Source organism: Gopherus flavomarginatus, chromosome 6 (genome assembly GCF_025201925.1).
Source record: "Gopherus flavomarginatus isolate rGopFla2 chromosome 6, rGopFla2.mat.asm, whole genome shotgun sequence".
Classification (NCBI taxonomy): domain Eukaryota; kingdom Metazoa; phylum Chordata; order Testudines; family Testudinidae; genus Gopherus; species Gopherus flavomarginatus.
The window spans coordinates 87,721,833-87,741,597 of record NC_066622.1 but is presented as its reverse complement, the minus strand read 5'-3'; the positions used below and the strand labels follow the sequence as shown (position 1 = coordinate 87,741,597).

The window sequence follows — 19,765 nt, the reverse complement described above, 5'->3', positions numbered from 1 at the left end:
GCCCTTGTTTATTAGTAGTGAAGTTAGGCTTTTTTAGAGAACAGATTGAAACAAGAAATGATGAAACAACTTAACTTTCAAATAAATACCGAGGTGTGGCTGGAATTCATCTGAAACTTCTGATGAAACTGACACATGAAGCATCTTGAATTACAAACAATATGGCATTCATCATTACAAGACATATCACTTCTTCGCACAGCTAATGTACTGGCAGATAGAAAGGTCACGAACATTGCACTCACATCTATAGTGTACCAAAGAAATGTAGAGGAGTTCACTTTATTCTGGTAGCAGAAAAATAGATCAGAAAATCCATAAGGACAGAACTATAGAGCATCAAGCTTGGTATCAAAGAATGGCAAACAATCATGGGTTGTATAAGGAAACAACTCGCTTATTTAACATGTAACTATTTAAAAGAGTTAACAAAATAATGGATAAAGAGCCAGTGGATATTTAGGCTTTCAAAAGACATGTGCAAGAGACTATTGAAGCAATTTTGTAATTTCTGGGATTGAGAGGTAAAGCGCTACCATGGATTATAAAAGGTTTCAGAGACAGGAAGCAAAGAGTAGAGATAAATGGTTGATATTTAGCATACAAGGAGGCTAATAGCAAAGTGCTCCAGAAATCAGTTTGAGGACAGGAATTGCTTTATCTGAAGATGTGAATTGTGAGGTGGTATCATTATTGATGACAGAATGGAGATTGGTCAAGAGAACAGGAGGGCTGCAAGAAATTCCAGAGGACCTATGAAAATTCATATGTTAACTGGACAGCATAATGGTATATATGAACAAAGGCCATGTACATTGGAAAGAATAATCTAAACTATTCCTATGCACTAAAATTTTGAGTGAGGTATTGTAATATCTCAGGGAAAACATTGATATGGGGACTGCTCAGAAAAAAATAAAAGCCTGGTTCAATATTCAGTGGTGATTTTAAAAATTAAGAAGATATTAGGAGGCTGTAAAGAGGAGAGAGAGAGAACAATATAGAAATTATTATAATGCTATTATATAAATCAATTATACATCCTTGCCTTAGATACTGTATTCAGTTTAGGTCACCTCATTGCCAATAAAACATAGCAGAAACAGAAAAGATTCAAAGAATGGCAATGAGAATGATTGGAATCAGGAGAAGGAACGAATCCAATGAGGAGCGCTTTAAAAGATTATTGCTATTTAGTTTGAATGGAAAAGAGTAAAAGCAGAGGTGGGCAAACTACAGCCCGTAGGCCACATCCAGCCTGTGGGACTCAGGGCCAGCTTTAGCGTTTTTGCAGCCCCAAGCACAAAAAATCTGCGATCGCGATTGGTGGCAATTCAGCAGCAGGTCCTTCGCTCCGAGAGGGAGTGATGGTCCTGTTGCCGAATTGCCGCTGAATGGCCGGATGTGCTGCCCCCTCTTCATTGGCCGCCCTAGGCACCTGCTTGCTATGCTGGGGCCTGGGGCCTGGGGCCAGCCCTGCCGGGACTGTCCTGCCCAGCTGGGACTGTCCTGCCCAGCTCCTGGCCCAGGAGGCTAGCCCCTGGCCCCTCCCCTCCTGTTCCCCCTCACCCGCAGCCTCAGCTCGCTCACTCCACCACTGGTGCAATGCTTTGGGCTGTGAGCTCCTGGGGCAGCGCAGCTACAGAGCCTGACCTGGTCTCCGTGCTGTGTGGTGGCAGCGGCAGCAGAGTGGCTCGGCTCCAACTGGGTGGCACAGCTGTAGCACTGCCAGCCACTGGTGCTCCAGGCAGCATGGTAAGGGGGCAGGAGAGGGTTGGATAGAGGGAAAGGGAGTTTGGGGTGGTGGTCAGGTGGCACAGGTGTGCTTGGTGGTTGGAGAGAAAACGGGTTGAACAGGGGGTCAGTCAAGGAGGAGGGGGGATGGATGGAGTGGCAGGGTCAGTCAGTGGCAGGGATTCCAGGGGCAGTCAGGGGACAGGGAGAAGGGGTGGTTGGATGGGGCAGAGGTTCTGGGGGGGTGGGGAATGTCAGGAATGAGAGAAAGGGTTGGATGGGGCAGCGGGGATCCGGGAACAAGGAGTGGGTGTGTGTGGATGGGGCAGGGGTCCCAGAGGGGCTGACAGGGAACAGGGGGGTTGGATGGGGCAGGAGTCCATGGGGGGCAAATAGGAAGTGGGGGATAGGCCACTACCCCCTCCCCTAACCTGCCCTCCATACAATTTCTGAAACCCAATGTGGCCCTCAGGCCAAAAAGTTTGTCCACTCCTGAGTAAGAGAGTTTATTACGTCTACATCTAAAATAATGAACAGTATAGAAGGAACTTATCAGGTCATCCTATTTATCCTACCTCTATCGTGAACAGATGCTCAAAATAAAAAAAAGGCAACAATGCGAAATGTCTAAAAATAAATATTTTGTATGCAACAAACAACCTGTGAAACTCATTACCACTTGATATCATGCGGCAAATAGCTTACTAAGCCCCACAAAGGGATTAAAAATGTATATGATTAAGAATAGTGTTTTCAGTTGCATTATCTAGGATAAAATTACAGGAGCTACCAAACTTCATGCTTCTTGATGTACACTGATCAATAGCTGGAGTGAGAAGGAAATTTCCCCACATAACAGTATTGCTGAATTCGTTTTATTGTGGGGAATCTGTACCAATATTCCCATTTTTAATACTGTATTATATGGATCATTGTTACCATGAGAGACTTTTGAACCCGTAAGACCAAACTTACAAATCAACTCTCCTCACACATCTCTGGAGTTAAACGAAACATCACTTGACTCTCTGGCTTGGTCTACACTACGCATTTAAACCGATTTTAGCAGCGTTAAACCAATTTAACGCTGTACCCGTCCACACTACGAGGCCCGTCATATTGATATAAAGGGCTCTTTAAATTGGTCTCTGTACTCCTCCCCAACGAGAGGAGTAGCGCTAAAATTGGTATTACCATATCGGATTAGGGTTAGTGTGGCCGCAAATCGACGGTATTGGCCTCCGGGCGGTATCCCACAGTGTACCACTGTGATCGCTCTGGACAGCAATCTGAACTCGGATGCAGTGGCCAGGTAAACAGGAAAAGCTCCGCGAAATTTTGATTTTCATTTCCTGTTTGCCCAGCGTGGAGCTCTGATCAGCACGGGTGGCAATGCAGTCCCAAGTCCAAAAAGAGCTCCAGCATGGACCGTAGGGGAGATACTGGATCTGATCGCTGTATGGGGAAACAAATCTGTTCTATCAAAGCTCTGTTACAGAAGACAAAATGCCAAAGCGTTTGAAAAAAAAACGCTCCAGGCTACACAGTGCTGCGTGACAAGCGTAAAGGGAAGCCAGAGACTCAAATGGACGCTCATGGAGGGAGGGAGGGAGGGGTATTGAGGACTCCAGCTATCCCACTGTCCCCAGCAGTCTCCGAAAAGTATTTGCATTCTTGGCTGAGCTCCCAATGCCTGTAGGTTCAAACACATTGTCCGGTGTGGTTCAGGGAATAGCTCATCAATTTACTCTCCTACCTCTCCCCGTGAAAGAAAAGGGAAAGAAATCGTTTCTTGACTACTTTCAATGTCACCCTATGTCTACTGAATGCTGCTAGTAGACGTGATGCTGCAGCAGTGAAGAGCAGTATCCACTCCTCTCCCCTGCCTGGTGGCAGATGGTGCAGTAGGACTGGTAACTGTCCTTATCATCAACCCGTGAGTGCTCCTGGCAGGCTTCAGGTGAGGCTGGCCGGGGGCGCCTGGGTGAAAATAGGAATGATTCTCGGTCATTCCCAATAGATGGTACAGAACGGCTGGTAACCGTCCTCATCATAGCAGCTGGGGGCTGAGCGCCATCAGCCCCCTCTCTTTCCTGTGTTAAGAAAAGATTCTGTCCTGCCTAGACTATCATAGCAGCGGCATGCTGGGCTCCTCTCCCCTGCACCGCACTGCTTAATGTCCTGCCTGGACTGTCACAGCACCGGGAGGTTGCCTCCCCCTCATTTTATCTCACTAACAAGTCATTGTTTCTTATTCCTGCATTCTTTATAACTTCATGACACAAATGGGGGGGACACTGCCATGGTAGCCCAGGAAGGTTGGAGGAGGAGGGAAGCAACGGGTGGGGTTGTTGCAGAGGCACCCCCAGTGAATGGCATGTAGCTCATCATTTCTGCAGGATCTGACACGGAGCAGCTGTGCTCTCTGCTACACTGCTTCTCTAGTACACTTGCCCCATATTCTAGGCAGGACTGACTCTATTTTTAGAAACCATAAAGGAAGTATTGACTCGGAGAGTCATTCCCAGTTTTGCCTTTGCGCCCCTGGCCAATCTCAGCCAGGGGCACCCATGATAGCAGCAGACAGTACAGAAGGACAGATAACCATCATCTCATTGCCAATTTACACCGGCAGCAGACGGTATAGAACTGGTAACCGTCTCTGCTATCATGCAAAAGCAAATGAATGCTGCTATGTAGTGCTGGAGTATCTCCTCTGTCCGCGGCATCCAGTACACAAACGGTGACTGTAAAAAAAAAAAAAGCTGAACGGGCTCCATGGTTGCAGTGCTATGGCGTCTGCCAGGGCAATCCAGGGAAAAAGGGTGCGAAAGGATTGTCTGCCATTGCTTTCCCGGAGGAAGGAATGACTGACGACATTTACCCATAACCACCCGCAACAATGATTTTTGCCCCATCAGCCACTGGGCTCTCAACCCAGAATTTTAAGGGGCGGGGGAGACTGCGGGAACTATGGGATAGCTACGGAATAGCTATCCACAGTGCAACGCTCTGGAAATCGACGCTAGCCTCGGACCATAGACGCACACCGCCAAATTAATGTGCTTAGTGTGGCCGTGTGCACTCGACTTTACACAATCTGTTTTATAAAACTGGTTTATGTAAAATCGGAATAATCCCTGAGTGCAAATCTGAAATACATTTGTGTCACTGAGTGTTTTGCAGTGTTTAGATACCCTTTGTGTGGTTGCCATCAATGTTTTTAGAAGCTGTGCCTTGAGAAAATGGTAGATGGTCACTATGGATGTACAGACCATATCTTTTATGAAAAGATGCATTTTCCATGGCAACAGAAATGCATGAAAGCTTTCCGAACCCTCTTCAAATTTATCTTTTTGTTTTGAGCTGCTTAAAGAGTTCAAATTGCAGAAGCAGATAGGAAATTCTCAGCTAGATTTCTGGAGGTGAGTCGAATAGGGCAAAATTGACATGTCTAACACTTATCTATAAAAAAAACCCAGACTCTCTCACATTGCTTCTCACTGCAGTTGGCATTGCTTTTCTTAGAAATGCACTGGTAACTAATGTCCATTTTATAATCCAATAAAACTGAAAGATATGGGGAAACTGAGAAGAGTCACAGAAATTTGTGTTTCAGGGAGAAGTCATATTTTTTCATTGTGTTGACAAAAGTCCTTGTTCTGAAAGATGCACTAGAAATATTTGTGTTTTTGAGACATTTAGATTTTACAATGCAAAAAATTAGAGTTTTAAGACAACATTTACATTTCATGTTTGTGTTCTAAGAAATTTATACTAATTAAAAGTCCAGTTTCATTGGCTAACACTGATTCTCTTTTAAAAAAAATACAATTTCTAGACATGGTATTTGACATGAGCAACTTGTCTGTTTGTTCAAAGAGCTCACTGAGTTCTGAAGAGAGGCATTTAAACTAGAAACACCATATTTTATTTGACAATTTTACTAAATATTAAGCCTGATTTAGTAAATGTTTAATCAAATGGAAGCACAGGTCAGCTATAGGACTGCAGAGAAACTGGATTATAGTCAATGCTATTTGATAGAGTCAATCAAGTTTTATATATATCACACCAGAACATTAAAATCTGACTTAATTTGACACAGTTATTATCACATAAATTTGAGCTACTTCCCAATGCTACACTGAATCCCAAAGTTACTTTAATTGGTATTCTAAACAGTTTGCCAATCTAAAGCTAAAACCTGAGGCTTAAGTAAATCTAACTATAATAAATGGAAGCCCGTAATAGGTTTATAAAATATGGATGTTTACAGCCTTATTGATGCTGAATATATTATGACATAATACGATGATATAGGGAAAATACATTTAAATACATCCTGCATTTTTTTTCGGTAAATGGTTTAATTTTTTTTTAAACATCAATGCATGTGACAGAGTGCTTATCTATATTTTGTGTATTTATTTTTACTATTTTTTCATGCTGAGAAAGCCTCATGAAATAGATGTCTCATTTCCATACAGATCCTAAGCAGTTATAAAATCATACACCAGCACACTTTCTTACACCCATATAATGAGGGACAGTACACATAAAAGAAGGAGAAATGGTGACTGGGCCAAGGGCAGGGCATTTGGCAAAGTCAACCTAATATTTTACAGTGGTTACAGGTTGAGGCAAAACCCACAGACTATGGGGAAGTCAAAAAAAAAATTGCTGAAGTTTATAGCAAGAGGACTTGACCCAGAGGAACCATTACTAGTATAATAATATACCTGAGAGAGAGAGAGAGAGAGAGAGAGAACAAGCCTGATTGAAGAGTCATAGTAGTCAGTGAGAGGCTTTGCATTGACTTCAGTGGGCTTTGGATCAGGCTTCAGGCAGGACTTCTTCTGCCTCATGCTGTCTTAGGCACAGACTGTGCACTCACTCAGTCTTTCGCAGGCAGAGCAAGGTCAATAGCTCCCAAATGTAACTGCATCCTGCTCAATATTGTTAGTGGCAGAGCTGAGAGAATCATTTTCAAAGAACATGTTATCTGACAGCTGTAGCCTCACTTTATTCTCTCAGGATCTCTCTGAGAGCTCAGCACCATTTCCCAGAACTGATTTGTCATCTGAAAGTATCTGTGGATATATATATTTTTTTAATTCTCCGGACTGACTGATCCTGACTAGTTCTTAATGGGCATGTAATAGTCACCATTTGAGCTGGATTGGTTAGATGTGAGGAGTCGAACAAATCACATGATATTGTTTATGTTCTGTGCTTGGACAGCATGCAAGTACTTCCAGACAAAATGTTAGGGTTCATGAATCTAGAATTTGCTTTGTACAAATTCTTATACATGCAGACATGAAACCCACATTGCCAAAAACTAGATTGCACTTATAGTTGCAGCAAGTAAACAAACTGGTGCAAACAAATTTATTTTAAAATTCCACATATTTTACAGGGAATTTGTTGCAATGTACACATAAATTCTACATTTATATGTATTTAAAGGGTTACCCAAATAGTTTCATATGTAAAAAGTGAAACTGGTGTCTCCTTTGCTATTTTGACAGTAGTGGTTTCAGAGTGACAGCTTTAATAACAAAAGCATTTGGAGGTAGAGCATAGAGACAGCTTTGGGAACAGTGGTCTTGGGTGAACCAGTGGAAAGAGAAACCTCTGCATGATGGATGCAGCTGTTCAAGCATTGCTGCAAATGCTGGAGTTCTGAGAGTGGAATCACACCTGCGATATTTTATTTGGTGGCTGCTGCTTTTGCCACCAAAATCTATTCAAGACATAAAGACTTGTTAATAAATTTGATTAGGAATAGAGTATTTCTGCTTGCACATCCACACTTATTTTTCCCTAACAATGGAATATCCCTTGTCTGGAGTCCATTCTTTCCCATCAACTCAGCCTGTGACATTTTAAAAGTCTGAAGATTTTAATTTTTTTCTGTGAGTGTCTAGAAAAATAAACATAAAACATTTGGAAAAGTAAAATAATATAGAAAAGTCTACATTTTAGTCTCAGCTTTTCAAAAGCATAAAGAACTTGTAACACAGTTGTGGGCCCAGAGATACTGGTTTTCAGTTTACACCAAAAGAAACTGACCAATGAGTCTACATTCATAATATTTTATTTTAAAAAATAAAAAGACTGATAAAAAGGAGACTATGATATTCCTCTAAAGAAAGTTTTAACTTTCATTGACTTCCTGTGCATCCTGTGTACTGTAATTCACTTCTGATTCATATTTGTCATTCACGTTCTGGCTATGCAGAGCTACAGCATGGGAACAGCACAAGAAATGTGTGTATGCATGCATGCATGTACACTTCTAAGGCACTTCTAAGTAAGTGGATGGCTGAAAGTTGAATGTCTGATTCCTCTGTCATTGCTCTGGGTCAAATTCCATCATTTCTATGTACTGATGAGACAACATATTTCAATTAGAAAGTCACAATTAAAAAAAACTATCACAGGCTTTAGAACTCTGAACAAAGATCATGGCTCCTGTATTGAGCCACCCTATGTCAGCTGGTTGAAACCTGCATGTACAGTTAATTTAGCTTAAAAATAAGTGTGTGAGTGTGAGAGAGAGAGAGAGAGAGAGAGAGAGAGAGAATAGGTGAGCGAATACATTAGTGAGCAGACTGAAGTGACACTGAATAACTACATGGATGGGTAATATGTGAGCACGTAGATGAATTTTTGAACACCTCAAGTACCAATGTATAAACAAAAATGACAAAAAACTTAGTTCATGTTTCTGCCCTAATGTAAGTGGACATAATTTTGCTGAAGTGAATAGGACTGAATTTAATCCACTGACAACAATAATCATGGGTAAAGGACAAGTTTCAGCACACAGGGAAAATATAAGACCACCCAAGGTAACTTTTTCAAAAGTGATTTAGGTATCTACGAACCTAAATCTCATTAAATGTCAGTGAAACTTAAGCCATAAAAGTGGGACTTAGCAACAAATGAAAATTTTACCTGCAGTCTTAGAAAGAGGAACGGGAAAGATGCAAAAGAATTAGAAGTTGTAATGGACTAGAAACAATAGCCTTTCAGAAACAGAGATCTGAGTTCCATGTGAGAGCTGGTCTAAGGTTGAAATGATTTTGCTGGGAAAAGCATAATCCTTTATTAGAAGCATGCTGCTATCAACAGTTTTGACCTCAAACCAATTTGCAACCTTTACTTAAAAGAAACCTAGGACTGGAGTATTTTTTATTTTAAATCCTGCCTTTACCACATGACAATTATTTTTTCATTCATTAACTCCATGCAAGCTACACAAACACAAGACAAATTTAAAGTAAAACTGCACTATTAATCCAGTCTTACCTTCCTGATGCCTTCAGAAGGGTTCGATACACAGTTATCTGCCCCATTATTTTTACTGATTGTCCTCCACAGTTCAGCAAATGTGTTATCCTGCTCCAAAGGGTTTGTCCCTTTTGCTTTGAAGTATTCATACACTGCTGAATCCCTGACAGTACCGTAAGACATATCCATTTGTTTGGACAGATCTTGAAATGTTCTGAAATTCAAGAGATGTTGAAATATTAGTGTTATCTGGTACAATAGAGAGATTTTATTAGTTAAATGATCTCTTTCTATGGCTGTCTTTAGAGTGAAACAAATCACCTACCATCAATCAGTCTCATTTGCATGTTTCTCTTTTATCATAAAAGGAACCCAAAGTGTAATTCAGCTGCACTGAAATCATACAAAGTTTAATTGTACCTGAGTTCTTTTAGTGAAGAGGTTTATTTGGAAGAGATAATATTCATTCTGAGCCCATTCTGATGTTGCTATGCTTATGCAAGAGCACAGAGCAATCAAGTTTTATTAAAGCATGTGGAAAACAATGTTTAAAGATACAGGTCAAAATCAGCTCTCATTTAAATCTGTGTAAATAGGGAGTAATTTCACTGAAACTAGTGGAGTTACTCTGGATTCACACCAGTTTAAAATTGGGCCAAAAATCAATACACTAACTTTAAATGTATATTTATAGTCCAAATCTCTTTCCTGCACCCACCAATAAAATAAACAATTTTCATATACCCACACACTGGGCCTAATTCTTATTTAAGCTAAAGTTGCTTTATATTATCACTCTGACAGTGCAAAAGGGCCTTAAAGGGTATGTCTAAACTGCAGCTGGAAGTGTGCCTCCCAGCCTAGGTAGGCAGCTAAACACTATCTCCTTTCGAGCAAGCTTGCCAAAAATAGCGGTAGGGACATTGTGGTACAGGTTAGCCTCCCAAGCACTAGTCTGCCCAACTCCCTGAGTCCGAGCTGAGGTGGCGAGCCCATGCCACAGCTGTGCTGCAATATCCACATTACAATTTTTAGCATGTTAGCTCAAACGGAGCTAGCATACATCTCTCTATCCAGGCTGGGAGGCACACTCCCAGCTGCAGCAGAAACATACCCTTAAACATACCCTCTTAATCCACTCTAGGTCATTCACTTTCCAGCCATGCAGAATATAATTTATATCCTTTTAAGGTCCCTTTTCACTGCCAGATAGATGTAAAGCAACATTCAGGTCAGTGAGAATTAGGCCCATTATATGTAAAATATCCATACTATCCACTCAATTTACATTACAGTAGGGACCGTTCTACCTGTGCTTTATAACCACTTGTCACAAGGTTCGAGTGCAATCCAGACCAGTAAGGGGTTGTGTCACCACTTGTCCTGCAACCCAGGGTGCCTTATAGTTAAGGCTACGATTTTAGTCACAGGTATTTTTGTAAAAGTCAAGGACAGGTCATGGGCAATAAACAAAAATTCCCAGTCGTGACCTGTCCATGAATTATACTTTAAATACCACTGACTAAATCTTAAGGGGGTCACTGCTGTGAAGGGGGAGGCACACAGGGGGCACTTCTGGGGAGGGTGTCTGCAGGGACAACTGCTGGGGTGGGGGGAGAGCCAGGGAGCCGCTGCTGGGGGGAGCCCAGCACCACCTGAAAAGCAGCTGGTCCGACTGGCCCCAGGGCCACCTCAGCGGCTGGATACAGAACCGCTCCAGCAACAGCCAGTGTGGCTGGCCCCTGGGCCACCTGAGCCAGCTGCTTAGGCGGTCCTGGAGTCAACCACACTTGCTCCTGCAGAAGTCACAGAGGTTGCAGAAAGTTACTGAATCCGAGACTTCCATGACCCCCATGACAAACATGAAGCCCTACTTATAGTGCTTTGCTGCTGGAGGTCTTAGCCTGGGATGCTCACAGCCAGCCTACAAACATCCAGGTCCCACATTGAGTGTCTGTGTGCTAGGTAGCCCTGTACCAGCAGCCCGTTTACAGCCCCACTCTGGCTTCCACCAGACTTGGCTACAACCAGGGCCGGTGCAAGGATATTTTGCACCCTAGGAGAAACTTCCATCTTGCGCCCCCCCCCCCCATCACATACATTATACACAATACACGGTCACAGAGTAACATGTTATAATTTAGAATTTATGTTTCTGCGCTTTAAGTTTAGCAAATTTAGAAACAAGCTCCTCCAAGTCAATGCTGTGAGCAATGTCATGTTCTAGTGACAAGGTAGATAGCCCAACAAGTCTTTGTTGCAACATTGATGTTTGCATGTACGTTTTTATCAACTTGAGCTTGGAGAAGCTTCGCTCACCACTGGCCACAGAAACTGGGAGAATCAAGAGGATGCGAAGAGCAATAACTGTGTTAGGGACACTATCTGTCAGCTTATTTTCCCATATGAAGTTCAATACATCTTGCAGTGATGAACTCCTTTGGACTCGTCTTGCAATAGCTTGCAGTTCACTGCACAAGTCAAAGGCATCAATATCTTTGGATTCATCATGTTGCAAAGCTTTCTCCAGATTCAAGCAATGTTCCATAATTTGCTTTGGTGTTTTATTTTGCAAACTGTAAACATCATATATGAAGCCAAATACTGAACTAATTTGCTGCATCAATGTGAATCTTTCTTCAACCGAATGTATTGCTGTGTCAATGACTGCAAAGTAAAAGTTCACTCTGAATTTTTCTTTCGGATCATAAATAGGTTCGTCATCTGCTTCATATGTGAACTGCTTCCTCTTCTTTCTAATACGGATTGGATCTGGTTCAAAAAGTGCCGGTACATCCAACTCCTCCGCAAGTTCACCTGCATCTACCAATGTTTTCTCAAAGGCTGCGTCACTTCTGCGGCCCACAAGAAACTTCTTGGTTTCTCCAAGTTGATTAATGGCATCACATATATCAAATTCTTTTGCCTGAAGTTGTTTGCTAGTTATGCTGGTCTCAAACAATATGTCATACCACAAAACAAGAGAAACAAGAAACTTGAAACTAGAAATGGCTTTTGTAAGAGCCTTTGCATCAACTCGTGATGTATTGCCAGATGATCCTGTCAGAGTATTGTCTTCATAGATGTCTACCAGAGCATCACAGATGTCACCAATGAAAGCAGGATGGAAAAGCTCCCCCCAAAGAAGACCTAAGACATGATGGCTGGATACATAAACAGACACCTGTCCCTCACAGGCACTACCTCATAACATGCCAATTTTGCTCAGGACAGAACATCACAGAGGAATATTATGCATTCAGTGGTCTCTACACTGGCCAAGCAACAGCATGACAACTAACCTAACCAGTCCATCCAACTTTTTTGACTGCTTCTTGGGCACTGGTGAAGGGTAGCGGTGCCAGACTGAGCCCGGTGATGGGTGCACTACAAATCTACAAACTGAGGCAAGGTGCTGGGCCTAGAGTCCTGCTGAGACTGCTGTCCTGCACCAAGTGGAGCACAGCCTCCATGAGGAGAGAACTCAAACAAATATCACGCTCCTTCTGCATGATTCCCCCAAGCACTTCTTCAGGCAGCTGTTATGGGGATCACTCACAGGCTTAGGCCTGCCTGTTGCAGGCAAAACACAGCAGCAGGGCTTAAAACTCAGACAGGGCCACCCAGAGGACTCAGGGGGCCTTGCGCAAAGCAAAATTGGGGGCCCCTTCCATAAAACATTTGCAATACTATAGTAACATGTATTAGGAAATGTAAAAAATAACTAGTGAAATACATTCAAAAATTAATTTGTAATAATTTGAAAATAAACTAAATACATTATTTAAAAACATTAAAAGCTGTAATGGTCTGTATACATTTGCAATTACATAATGGGCAGTTGCTGGGTGATTGTGATAGTTGGTACCAATTGGCTGTCGTTGCCTGGGGGTGGTGCTGTTGTTGCCCACGGCTGGGTGGGGAGCTGGGCTCTGGGTTCAGGGGTGCCCAGCTCACAGGGGCTGGGCTCAGGGATGTGGGGAGATAGGGTCAGGGGAGTGTCCAGCTCAGAGGGGCTGGGCTCAGAGCTGGGGGTCAGGGCTGTTGGGGAGATGGGGTCAGGGTGTTTCCAGCTCAGAGGGGCTGGGCTCGGAGCTGGGGGTCAAGGCTGTGGGGGGGATGGGGTCGAGGGGGTTTCCAGCTCAGAGGGACTGGGCTCTGAGCTGGGGGTAAGGGCTGTGGGGGGATGAGGTCGAGGGGGTTTCCAGCTCAGAAGGACTAGGCTCGGAGCTGAGGGTCAGGGCTGTGGGGGGGATGGGGTCAGGGGGGTGCCTGGGGGCACTGGGGCAGCTCAGCTCTGCAGGCTGCTGTTCTCTCCAGCCGTCCAGGCACAAGGGGAGCAGGAGCAGGGATCAGCCAAGGACCAAGGGGGCAGGAGCACAGGCACCTGAGGCCGACCTGTGGGGAGGCACTTGCTTACCTTGCCCAATGCATGAGCATTGGGGTCCTCTTTCTTCCTCCGCTCCACCAGACCACTGCTGAGGCTCTTTTCTTCTCCGTGCCCCTCGCTGGGGCTGATGTGGAGGCTGAGCCAGGGGGCAGCCGCCACTTTCCTCCAGAAGCGAAGCCCTGGTGTTGCGCCGCTGTTGCAGGGCCCCTGCCACGTGCCCTAAGCAGAGCTGCGCAGCTCTGCCCAGCCGCTGGCGCCCCCGCCAGCAACGAAAAAAATTGCAGAGGCTGGAGCCCCTGCTCTGGGAGGGAGAGGGATTCTGAGCCTCTGCCTGCAGCTCAGGGATTCCCCCGGGTCAGTGCAGCCGCCGTCAGCCCGAACCTCTGGGCTGCCATGGCGGCGCGCTGACCCCGGGGGCGCCTTGGGCTGCTGCGGCGGCTCCCTGACCCCGGGGGTGCCCCGGAATGCCGCAGCAGTGCGCTGAGCCCGGGGACGCCCTGGGCTGCCGCGCTGAGCCCGGGGGCGCCCTGGGCTGCCGCGCCAGCTCCCTGACCCCGGGGGGCGCCCTGGGCTGCCGGGCTGCCGCGCTGGCGCCGTGACCCCGGGGGCGCCCTGGGCTGCCGCGCTGGCGCCCCGACCCTGGGGGCGCCCCGGACTACCTCTCCAGCAACAGCAGCTGCAACCATTTAAAATTTTTTGGGGGGGCGCCGCTTTTTGGCGCCCTAGGCAACCGCCTAGTTCGCCTAAATGGCTGCACCGGCCCTGGCTACAACCAGCAACGTGACCCCAACATGATCCTAGTTCAGCATTTTCCCAAAACCATGTGCTTTGCAATGTCCAGCCCTCTCCTGGACAGCACAGAGAAATAATAAGGTTTGGTTTTTTTCCTTTAAAGAGACCAAAGCACACCACAACATATTAACTGGGGTAGATACACTCTTTCCCTCAACCACAGTTCTGTGTTGTTTTATAGTAAATATATTTATTAACAATAGGACAGAGGTTGAGTGATGCCAAGTAAAAGAAAAAGAGATGGTTACAAGCAAATAAAAGTGAAAACACATTTTTAAAAGTCTAAATATTAATCTAGCAAGGTACAGGTTTTGTTCAAGATGGTTTCTCTCACCAATCCACCTTCTTCTCAGCCACGGCTGACTTTCCTTCTGTCAGAATCCCAAAATAAACTTAGTGTCCATAGTACCTCTGGCTATAGGCAGCATGATGGGGTCCATCATACCCACCTCTGGTTGCCTGCCAGCCCCTGATCAGGCAAACCCTTATGTCATTCCTCCTGGGTTCAATGGGTGTGACTTGTCCCTTGTCTTCTATCTGAGCTGCCTGTGTTTCTCCTGGTCAGCAAGCTTCCACTACTTCAGTTCTGCCTCCCCACTAACAACTGGCCTCTAGCTCTGCCCATCTCTCCTCCACTAGCAGCTTTTTCCACTGTAGCCTCCACAGCTCTGGAGGCCATTGTTGCTGCTGCTACTGGATCATCTGGGGAACCATCTGCTTGGTCTCCTGCATGCTTGGTAGGAGAAAAAGGGACTCTTCTTTTGCCACCTGGTTTGGCCTCTAGCCCCAATTTCTTCTGATTAGTTGCTGACAAATCTCACTACGCACCCAGCTATTCTAACTTCTTCTTGGTGAGCTCAGCATCTGCTCTTTTGCTCCTCCTGCCTTTTCTACTTGTTGCTCATCTTTCCTTTCTTCTACTTCCAAAATAAACAGAACACAATCAAACTGTAGCCTTTCTTTGACTGTCCCCTTTCACTTGTGAATCACTTAAACCTATTTCACCAATGCTTAAATTGTAAACCTTAGTTAAATTGACAAGATGTGTGTAAATCCTTTTTAGATTACACCAATTTCATGAGGCTTAGGGGTGCAATCCAGACCAGTAAGAGTCTGTGTCACTAGCTGCCCTGCAATCACTTTGCTGCTGGAGTTCCCAGACTAGGATGCTCCCAGCCAGCCTACAAGCACACAGATCTCACCCGGAGTATCTGTGTGCTAGACTGTCCTGGTTCAGCAGCTCTGACCCCAGCAGCCTGTCTATGGCCCCACTCTGGCTTCCACCAGCCTTGGCTACAACCAGCAAAGTGACTCCAACACATTCCCAGTCCAAAATTTCCCCAAAACCATGTGCCAGGAATTTTCCAGCCTCACCAGGATAGAGACATAATAGGGTTCATTGCTCCTTTAAAGGGACAAAAGCACATTACAGCTTATTAACTTAACTGTGGTAAGTAAACCCTTCCCTGCAAACACAGCACTAAGTTAGTTTATAGTAAAAACAAAACAAATGTATTAACAACAGGACATAGGCTGAGTGATACCAAGCAAAATAAACAGAAGCAAAGATGTTAAAAGCAAATAAAAGTGGAAAAATGCATCTAAAAGTCTAAACCTCAACTTAGCAAGATGCAGGTTTGTTCAAGATGATTTCTCTCACTAATCATTATTTCCAGCCATGGCTGACTTTCCCTCAGTCAGGACCTTCCACAGAAGAACAAGATGCTGGCTTCCCTTGTTTCCCAGGTGAAAGATCTTTGCCTAAACAGGTTTCTCATCTATATTAAGTTTCCAGAGACTTCAACCCCTCCTTGTTTGAAGGACAGATCTTTCTCAGCTTGCAAGAGCTCTAATCTCTTGTATCTGTCTAGTGATGGATGCCAAAGATGGCTTCTGTCTTTGCTTATGTCTTCCAAAGTTCAATGACCTTGTTTCAAGAGGCAGGATGACCTCATACTGTTTCCCTTCCTGTGGGCTTCCCATCCCTCTGCTGCTGTTTATGTAAATGCTGCTTCCAATTTTTTGGTCATCTTGCTTAACTTTTTTGGAGACAGGTAGATAGCTGCCTTCCTTCCTGATGGGGAAAAGCCTGTGGGTACGTCTACACTACAGGATTATTCCGATTTTACATAAACCGGTTTTGTAAAACAGATTGTATAAAGTCAAGTGCACGCGGCCACACAAAACACAATAATTTGGTGGTGTGCGTCCATGTACTGAGGCTAGCATCGATTTCTGGAGCGTTGCACTGTGAGTAGCTATCCTGTAGCTATCCCATAGTTCCCACAGTCTCCCCCGCCCATTGGAATACTGGGTTGAGATCCCAGTGCATGATGGTGCAAAAACACTGTCGAGGGTGATGCTGGGTAAATGTCGTCACTCATTCCTTCCTCCGTGAAAGCAACGGCAGACAATCATTTCGCGCCCTTTTTCCCAGATTGCCCTGGCAGACACCATAGCATGACAACCATGGAGCCCGTTTTGCCTTTTGTCACTGTCACCGTATGTGTACTGGATGCCGCTGACAGAGGCGGTACTGCAGCGCTACATAGCAGCATTCATTTGCCTTTGCAAGGTAGCAGAGACAGTTACCAGTCGTTCTGTACCGTCTGCTGTGCCATTGTAAATTGGCGATGAGATGACGGTTATCAGTCGTTCTGTACCGTCTGCTGCTGTCATGACCTTCGCTGAGGTCAGCCAGGGGCACAAAGACAAAAATGGGAATGACCCCACGGGTCATTCCCTCCTTTATGTTGTATCTAAAAATAGAGTCAGTCCTGCCTAGAATATGGGGCATGTGGTACTAGAGAACCAGTGTACCAGAGAACCAGAGAACACAGCTGCTCCATGTCAGATCCCACAGAAATGATGAGCTGCATGCCATTCTAGGGGGTGCCCCTGCAACAACCCCACCCGTTGCTTCCCTCCCCCGCCAACCCTTCTGGGCTACCGTTGCAGGGTCCCCCCATTTGTGTGACGAAGTAATAAAGAATGCAGGAATAAACATTGACTTTTTAGTGAGATAAAATGAGGGGGAGGCAGCCTCCAGCTGCTACGATAGTCCAGGCAGGACATTAAACGGTGTGGGGGGGAGAGGAGCCCAGCATCCCGCTATGATAGTCCAGGCAGTACAGTATCTTTTCTTTAGACATGAAAGGGGGGGGGCTGATGGAGTTCAGCCCCCAGTTGCTATGATGAGGACAGTTACCATCCGTTCTGTACCATTTGCCGGGAATAACCAGGAATCATTTCTATTTTTACCCAGGCGCCCCCGGCCGACCTCACCTGAGGCCAGCTAGGAGCACTCACTGGATGATGACGAGGATGGCTACCGGTCCTACTGCACTGTACCGTCTGCCACCGGGAAAGGGAGGGGAGAGGTTGCTGCTGTTCAATGCCACAGCACCACATCTACCAGCAGTATGCAGTAGACATACGGTGACACTGAAAAAAGTCAAGAAACTATTTTTTTCCCTTTTCTTTCATGGGGGGGGAGACGGGGAGTAAATTGACAAGATATACCCTGAACCACCCCGAACAATGTGTTTGACTCTGTTGGGAGCTCAGCCAAGAATGCAAATATTTTTCGGAGACTGCGGGGACTGTGGGATAGCTGGAGTCCTCAGTTCCCCCTCCCTTCCTCCATGAGTGTCCATTTAATTCTTTGTCTTTCCGTTAAGCTTGTCACACAGCACTGTGCTGTGGACTCTGTATCATAGCCTGGAGATTTTTTTCAAATGTTTTGGCATTTTGTCTTCTGTAATGGAACTCTGATAGAACAGATTTGTCTCCCCATACAGCGATCAGATCCAGTATCTCCCGTACGGTCCATGCTGGAGCTCTTTTTGGATTTGGGACTACATTACCACCCGTGCTGATCAGAGCTCCAAGCTGGGCAAACAGGAAATGCAATTCAAAAGTTCGCGGGGCTTTTCCTGTCTACCTGGCCAGTGCATCCAAGTTCAGATTGCTTTCCAGAGCGGACACAGTGGTGCACTGTGGGATACCGCTCGGAGGCCAATACCGTCGATTTGCGGCCACACTAACCCTAATCCGATATGGTAATACCGATTTCAGCGCTACTCCTCTCGTCGGGGAGGAGTACAGAAACCGGTTTAAAGAGCCCTTTATATCGATATAAAGGGCCTCATTGTGTGGACGGGTGCAGCGTTAAATCGGTTTAACGCTGCTAAAATCGGTTTAAACGAGTAGTGTAGACCAGGCCTGTTTAACCCTTTGTTTGGTCTCTCAGACTGGAAAGCATATCAGTGAGTATTCATAATTCCTCATATAGTGTTAATACATATATTTCACAATGCTATTAATTACCAGTGCTATAGGTTTTCATAAAAAACCTCTGTCATGGTATAATTCCCCACTCTGAACCTTAGCGTCCAAAAGATGGGGTACCAGCATGAATTCCTCTAAGCTCAATACCAGCTTAGAACCTGTAGCGCTGCCACCAACCAGGAATTCCAGTGCCTGGTACACTCTGGTCCCCCCAAAGCCTTGCCCGGGGACCCCCAAGACCCAGACACTCTGGATCTTACCACAAGGAAAGTAAACCCTTTCCCTCACCGTTGCCTTTCCCAGGCTTCCCCTCCCTGGGTTACCCTGGAAGATCACTGTGATTCAAACTCCTTGAATCACAAAACAGAGAGGACAATTCACCTTCCTCCCTCCTCCTCTTTCCACCTCCCAGACTCTTCCTGAGAGAGAAAGTAATCCTGGCACAGAGAGAAATCAGCCTCTCTCTCCCTCTTCCCTCCTTTCTCCCCACCAATTCCCTGGTGAATCCAGACCCAGTCCCCTGGGGTCTCACCAGAATAAAAAAACAATTAGGTTCTTAAACAAGAAAAGCTTTTAATTAAAGAAAGAAAAAAACAGTAAAAATTATATTTGTAAATTTAAGATGAATTAGGAACAGGGTTTTTCAGCTATAGACACTGGGAATACCCTCCCAGTCTAAGTATACAAGTACAAATTAGAATCTTTTCAGCCAAATATCAATTTGAACTCCTTCCAACCAAATACACATTTGCAAATAAAGAAAACAAACATAAGCCTACTCGCTTTATCTACCTAGTACTCACTATTTTGAATCTATAAGAATCGGTATCAGGGAGATTGGAGAGAAACCTGGTTGCACATCTGATCCCTCTGAGCCCCAGAGTGAACAACCACCAAAACTAACAGCACAGCACAAAAACTTCCCTCCCTCAAGATTTGAAATTATCCTGTCCTTTGATTGGTCCTCTGGTCAGATGACAGTCAGGCTTACTGAACTTGTTAACCCTTTACAGTCAAGGAGATATAAAGTATTTCTGTGCTATTTTCTTATCTGTTTATGACAACCTCACTCAATAAATTTTTACAATATAGTAATATTGTATAAATCAGTAGTCAACTGATTAACACTTGAGGTTCAGCTCCTCGGTCTTTATAGGCCAGTAAACTTTTGCAATGTATTCTTTGAAAAGTAAAATCCAGCTCAAGCTCCTGTCTCTGCCAAGTTTAGATGCCATGCTGTTTCCTCCTTCAACTGTT

At 44.9% G+C, this 19,765-nt stretch overlaps 1 protein-coding gene across 6 annotated transcripts in view; it reads right to left on the bottom strand.

The window, feature by feature from the left end:
- GRID1 (glutamate ionotropic receptor delta type subunit 1) overlaps nt 1-19,765 on the bottom strand; it is an 845,542-nt gene that overhangs the window by 30,224 nt on the left and 795,553 nt on the right. For all 6 annotated transcript variants that reach the window (XM_050958562.1, XM_050958557.1, XM_050958559.1 and 3 more), the window contains exon 13: nt 9,055-9,250. In XM_050958562.1, the coding sequence (XP_050814519.1) occupies nt 9,055-9,250 (196 nt within the window). The remainder of the gene's footprint in view (nt 1-9,054; nt 9,251-19,765) is intronic.